The sequence below is a fragment of the Mchenga conophoros genome, linkage group LG7, assembly GCF_057382185.1.
Source record: "Mchenga conophoros isolate Kocher_MC1m ecotype Shallow Benthic linkage group LG7, M_conophoros_male_GT1.1, whole genome shotgun sequence".
Taxonomy (NCBI): Eukaryota; Metazoa; Chordata; class Actinopteri; order Cichliformes; family Cichlidae; genus Mchenga; species Mchenga conophoros.
The window spans coordinates 50,347,454-50,353,453 of record NC_140532.1 but is presented as its reverse complement, the minus strand read 5'-3'; the positions used below and the strand labels follow the sequence as shown (position 1 = coordinate 50,353,453).

At 42.2% G+C, this 6,000-nt stretch overlaps 2 protein-coding genes across 4 annotated transcripts in view; one reads left to right on the top strand and one right to left on the bottom strand.

Annotated features, from left to right (window-relative positions):
- Positions 1 to 3,627, bottom strand: part of LOC146571041 (uncharacterized) — a 4,560-nt gene extending 933 nt beyond the window's left edge. The window contains exons 1-6 of the mRNA XM_085279966.1: positions 3,202 to 3,627; positions 2,955 to 3,069; positions 1,707 to 1,816; positions 484 to 583; positions 181 to 302; positions 1 to 69 (exon numbers count right to left, since the gene is read on the bottom strand). The exon at positions 1 to 69 is cut by the window's left edge and continues 933 nt beyond it. Of these exons, the coding sequence (XP_085136092.1) occupies positions 1 to 69; positions 181 to 302; positions 484 to 583; positions 1,707 to 1,816; positions 2,955 to 3,069; positions 3,202 to 3,292 (607 nt within the window). The 5' untranslated portion in view covers positions 3,293 to 3,627. The remainder of the gene's footprint in view (positions 70 to 180; positions 303 to 483; positions 584 to 1,706; positions 1,817 to 2,954; positions 3,070 to 3,201) is intronic.
- A 245-nt stretch (positions 3,628 to 3,872) lies between these two features.
- rpl28 (ribosomal protein L28) lies at positions 3,873 to 5,856 on the top strand. 3 transcript variants are annotated; one of them, XM_085279965.1, is made up of 5 exons: positions 3,873 to 3,896; positions 4,364 to 4,451; positions 4,960 to 5,083; positions 5,494 to 5,612; positions 5,718 to 5,856. In XM_085279965.1, exons 2-5 carry the CDS (start codon positions 4,371 to 4,373, stop codon positions 5,805 to 5,807), a joined length of 414 nt encoding a protein of 137 aa, XP_085136091.1. In that variant the 5' UTR covers positions 3,873 to 3,896; positions 4,364 to 4,370; the 3' UTR covers positions 5,808 to 5,856. The 3 variants fall into 3 exon arrangements, with proteins under 3 accessions (XP_085136091.1, XP_085136090.1, XP_085136089.1); XM_085279964.1 differs by having other exon boundaries at positions 3,882 to 3,927; XM_085279963.1 differs by lacking the exon at positions 3,873 to 3,896 and adding an exon at positions 3,914 to 3,979.
- Positions 5,857 to 6,000: the final 144 nt, after the last annotated feature.

Below are 6,000 nucleotides of genomic sequence, written 5' to 3'. Positions count from 1 at the left end.
CAATCTGGAGCATTGTGTGGTCACTGAGCAGCTGCTGGAGTGTAGCTGGGTCCATTTCTAGCAGCATACCTACAAGGATGTAGGAGTATTATCAGTATTTCAACATCATCAACAAGAACTCTCCAGAGAGAAAAAACAAAATACTGATTAATCACAAAAGTATTTACAGGTTAACGTCACCTGTAATATCATTTGCATGGAGTGGATCCATCTCCACCACCAGCGAGAAGAGCTTCTCTCCGAAACGCTCTGTGTCATCCAGCTCTGAGGTGTCGCTCACATCAGTCTCCTCCATATTCTGCCTGAAGTGAAGCGATTATTACAATTTTTCATTAACAATTGATTAGATTTCCACTCCTATCTTATTAAAGCTGCCCTGATACTGGTCTGCAAAGCAGGCTACAATTTAAAAAAAAAAAAAAAAAAAAAATCACATTTCTGAACAAGCCGATATGTAAAAATATTCTACAAAAAACAACATACTCTTTCAGCGTCTTCATGGCGAGGTGCACTTGTTCCTCTAGTAGACTGGGATCTGAAAGAAGCTTTAAGATGGCATCTTTGTGCTGCTCGAGAAGCATTCCTATGGAGGAAAAGTGCATTAAATATCCATTTATCCATGCATTTTCTACCTCTTATCCTGCATGCAGCAGCCCAAGCAGAGAAGCCCTTTGTCTCCCCCAGCCACCTCCTTTAGCTCCTCCTGGGGGACAGTGAGGCCTTCCCCAAGGCCAGCCAAGAGACATCTTCTCTGCTGTATGTCAAGAGTTGACTCAGGAGGCCTCCTCCCGGTAGGAAATACCTGGAACACCTCACCCAGGAGGCACCCAGGGGGACTGCCACCTTAATGTAGTAGCTAAGCACACTGATCTGGGGTGAGGGGCCAGACATAGAGAAATTCACATGAACCCTAAACAAGATTGAGGAATCAAGGGACAAGTTTATCCTGCCCAGGATGTGGTTGCTGCTTCCAGCCCTGCAGCCAGGACTGTGGACAGATCTTGAGAGTGACTGCGTGGTCACCAGGCCGCACCGCATGGGGCACGGCCGGGCACTGAAGAGGTGACACAGGCCCACCCTCCTATAGGGTCACCATCCCACTGGAGGTATCGTATAACACTGGGTGCTATGCGTGTCGGGCACCAACCAGAGACGCCCCCTCCGGTCTGATCCCCAGCTGCTGAGGCTGACTATCAGAATTAAATGTTGATGCAGTAAATGTAAATATCCATCCACTAAAATAGAACAAAACTATGTTGAAATACCAGCTCTTTCAGATTAACATGGGTTTATTTATTGGCACAAAAATATACAGCTGAGAATGTTTTTCAGGATCTAACAACATAATTTGATCATACGTTTAAAATGAGGGGGAAAATGAATTACTATCTTCTTATGAAGATTAGCAAGAATAAAAGTGTCCACTCATTCCCTTCTTTAGTAAAAGAATCATTGAAATTTACTTAAAAATATAAAACATGAAACAGAGTGTGTGAGACAGAAAGCAGAACTAAAGAGGCAACGATTTTAAAGGGTTTATTTGAAATAAGCTGAACATGTAGTTTAATTTATATTAGAAGTCACCAAAAAGGTTAGCATACAACTGTTTGACCAAGCCTGCATTAAAATTTACTCATTTGGAGCTTTGTTTCAAGGTGAAATCTCACACACATATTATGGGTTGTTTATTGAGACATTTTACTTGCCTGTGATTTTCTGTGAGTGGCCTGTGTTGTAAACATCCACCAGCTCAAATAGCTGCTCCCCCAGAGAGTCAGAAGACACTGACACATCATCCTCATCCTTACATACCTGACTGTAAAGAAAGACATGAGAATACACTCGCTGAAATGTTTTGACATTCAGATAAATCCCATGTGTGTTACTGTTATTTACTCCAAAGGTAAAGCTCTCCTGTGGCCTATGTAAAAGAAAGAAAGGTCACAATGCCTCTTAGGAGTGCCGGCACATCTTGTTTTGAAACTGTCTTTGTCAGGTCTTATGATACAGATTTAATTCACCAGGTGTTTAGGGCAGGGGTGAGCAATTCCAGGCCTCGAGGGCCGGTGTCCCTGCAGGTTTTAGATCTCACCTTGGGTCAACACACCTGAATCACATGATTAGTTCGTTACCAGGCCTCTGAAGAACTTCAGGACATGTTGAGGAGCTAATTTAGCCAATTAAATCAGCTGTGTTAGGTTCAAAAAACCTAAAACCTGCAGGGACACCGGTCCTTGAGGCCTGGAGTTGCCCACCCCTGGTTTGGGGTTTACCATTAACCTAAGCCAAGGCCTATAGAGGTGAACTGCCATTTTTGCTTGTGGTGTCTCTTTTCTGTGGATGCTGGTAATTTTCTATTTAAGTTTTTTTGTGTTATTCTGGCCTTTGTCCCCCTTGAAAAGTCCAGCCTTGTCATCTCCTCTTATTCCTCACCTGGGATCATTTTACTCCCATTTGGACCTTTGACTCATAACAATGTCATGCTTAAAAATCTGACACATACACAAAATGGACAAAAAACTGGGCTGACCAGAAGCCACATTACACCTACAGGAGCAGCTCAGTCATGGAAACTCATACCAGAAAGCTCCTGTTGCACAGGTTTTATGCTGATGTTAATGTGAAAGGAGGTTTGGGGTTCTGCAGAGCATTGGCACTTTTTATGCCCTGTTTGCATTACCGCTCAATGTTGTGGCTTTGCTCCGCTTTGCAATAACACTATTTACAGTCGATCTAGAGAGGGAAAAATATTACAAACTGACCTTTTGCAATAGCGACATACTATTACAGCACCACAATCAACTTCAGTGATCCCTTTAGAATGACCCATTCTTTCACAAAAGTTTCTAAAGGTGACTGAATGGCAGTACTCAGTACTTTTGTCCATATAGTGTAACTTACAAATTATTTTCTTTTTAAAAATAACACTCTAAAACTACTGGCCATTTCTGTACCTGGGTTCCTGTGCCACCTGCAGGGCTCTCAGGGCTTTCTCCACAGCTGCGGTCAGCATGGCATCATCCTGCAACATCTGAGTCAACACAGGACCTGGCAGCTCCAGTAACATGCCTGTAACACAGATCAAGCTAGACTTCAGGGCCAAGTTACAGCTTCACTTGCAAGTATTAAAACAAAACGACAAAAACATATATATATATATAATGTCATTAAACAAAAACTGAGGTACGCAGGTCCCCTAACCTGTGAGTTTTCCAGCATCCTCTTTGTGTTTGGAGGAAATCAGAGAGTACAGCTGCTCCCCAAGTGTCTCCAGATCTTCTTCTTCTTCCATGTTTGACTCTTCATCACAAGACCCTGACTTTACCTGCCATGCTAGAGCAGGCCGTGACCTTTAACTTATCAGGTTTTGACCTCAGATACATTTCTTGTTCACATCTTTCAATCACAGCAGCATAACGAAAACATCCACGAAATAAATCAAAATCGGCGTCCAGAAGTTGCGATTTTGTCTACAATCGCTCTCTGATTCGCCCTGCCTTTGCTCCTCGTTGGCTCGAGTTTGGAGCTAACATAACACTAATCGGTTTGGCGTTAAAACAGCTGATTATTATGTGTAAAATTTCAGGCGGGTGCCTGTAAACACCAGGCGCACATTAATGACGTGGACATACTTACTACGCTGAACGTATTCCTCCGCTCTTTCTATAAATAACTAGTACTAAACAAAATTACATTCAGTATTCAATACAGCATCAAATGCGTTAATAAAATGTACATATATATATTAATTATTAGCTATATGTCATATAATTCAATAAAATATGGCTTTTGTCCCAAAATGCAATTTAAAAAGGTAGATGGGTGTGCGTAAGAATCTCAGCGAGAGGTTCCGTAAAGCGGTTTCCGCTCTCTCCGGTCCTTTCCTCCGCTAAAAGGTAACGTGGTCGCTTCGGTGGCTAAAAGCTGGTGATTAAAGTACATTTGTTTTCTTTCCCTAGTTGTTTTTGTGTTAATAAATGTAGGTATTATTCTTATGTTTGTTGTTATACACCTTGTGCGACAATAAATGTCCCTGTTGTATGTAGAAATGGAAAGATTAATCTTGTAAGCACCTCGCTCTGGTTAGGCCTCATCGTGCTCCTTCGGTTCCCCGGCCTGAACAGTGGCGCTAATGCTAGCAACCGCAGCTCTCTGTGTTTTCTGTACAGTCCTAACAGAATAGTAAAGTCTACGGTTCGCTATATTAGATGTTTGCCGTCTCATCGTTTCCCGTGTTAGTCCGTTCAAGTTGTGACGCTAAGCTAACACGTTTAGCTAATGTCAGAAAATGCAGGCAAACATGTTAGACGCCTGTCAGGGTTTTTCGTCTTCCAGATTTTCAAGAAAAAACTCTTTTACACAGGTTCACCATGTCGTCCCATTTGCAGTGGATGGTCATCAGGAACTGCTCCAGCTTCCTCATCAAGAGGAACGGACAGACTTACAGCACTGTGAGTACAAAACCTGCTCTGAAGAACCTGACCAAACGTGCGATTACGCACCCAGAAAGTTTGCTTTAGTACTGAAACTGGGTTTGAGCAGTGATGTACAGTGTGGTATGGTAGGGACACAAATAACTTAGACTTAAAACACGGATCCCAGGCTTTGTACATTACCTTAACATACTAACAAAACATTGCAAGACAATCTGCTGTTAGTGTTTGAGAATTGCATATTAGCTGAGCTGACAGGATATGCCACATAGGCTTGGACTGTATCTGTGTTTGTGACATAATTCTGGCTAAAGATGTGAGATTAGTTGAAGGTGGCACTGGAAATGCTAGTTGGCTAGCATCCGTAAATATTTATATTGCTGAAGATCAAATTGTTGAGATTTTTAAATGTCCTGGTAATGTTTATTAAAATATACCACATTACCTCCCTAGCCTAACAGCAGGATCAGGCAAGATAATTAAATAAATGCATGCCAGTGATCTGAATGTCTTTGTTTTGTGACAGGAGCCCAACAACCTGAAGGCCAGGAACTCTTTCCGCTTCAATGGGTTGGTGCACAAGAAGACTGTAGGTGTGCAGCCTGCAGCCGACGGCAAGGGTGTCGTCGTAGTGCTGAAGAAGCGTGCAGGTAAATGAGTAATGCTGGTTCATTAACGTTTGAGTAATAGTATTGTCCAGACTCAGACTGGACAAACGATCCTCTCTTCAGTAACTTTAAGGAGTATTTGAACACAAATATTTCAAATGCTCCTTATGCATCAGGTAGCAGCAACGTTTATGTCATCTATGGATGCCTAATGAATTTCCATTAATGGGAGGGGGGGGGGGGGGGGGGGGAAGGAAGTTGTTAAAATTTATAACTAGATACATTATTTTGTGTTGTACAGTGAGATATGACAAGGATGACAACTGCAGAAGTATTAGATTCTGCATATTGTGTATATCACAGTATACAGAAATGTGGTTTTCTTCTTGGAAAATCCATATTTTTGGATCATTGGATACATTGGATGCTCATTTTGTTCTCTTTATGCACAGGCCAGAACAAACCTGCCAACTCCTACGTCAAGGTCACCATCAACAAGAATTCCCGTGCCACCCTCAACAGCTTGAGGCACATCATTCGCAAGAACAAATACAGGAAGGACCTGCGTATGGTGAGCTTAATCTGTGGTTTTGGGGAGGCTGAAACTTTAAATAGCTGGCATTTTTGTTTGTGTCAAAGTTTAAGAACAACATTTACGTCTCATTTGTTTCCCCAGGCTGCCCTGCGTCGTGCCAGCGCTATCCTGAAGAGCCAGAAGCCTGTTGTGGTCAAAAAGAAGCGCACCAGGGCTGCCAAGACCGCATAAACTCATTCACATGATAAATAAATAAAAGGGTTTTTGTTTGGAAAAAACACTACAGTGTCCTGAGTCTTCAATTTTGAGCATGAGCTTCTTTAGATCAGTGATCTGCGCAGGTATCCGATGTGGTTATATTTTTAAAGCAGTGTTTGTGTCTGAGGAATTGATGCACATAAATGGATGTTTTTCTTCCCCACAA

Bases quoted from the DNA above. Each gene is read 5' to 3' on its own strand.
- rpl28 (XM_085279963.1), top strand. The intron at 4,452-4,959 runs GTGAGTACAAAA...GTTTTGTGACAG, and splicing joins ACGGACAGACTTACAGCACT to GAGCCCAACAACCTGAAGGC. The intron at 5,613-5,717 runs GTGAGCTTAATC...TTGTTTCCCCAG, and splicing joins ACAGGAAGGACCTGCGTATG to GCTGCCCTGCGTCGTGCCAG.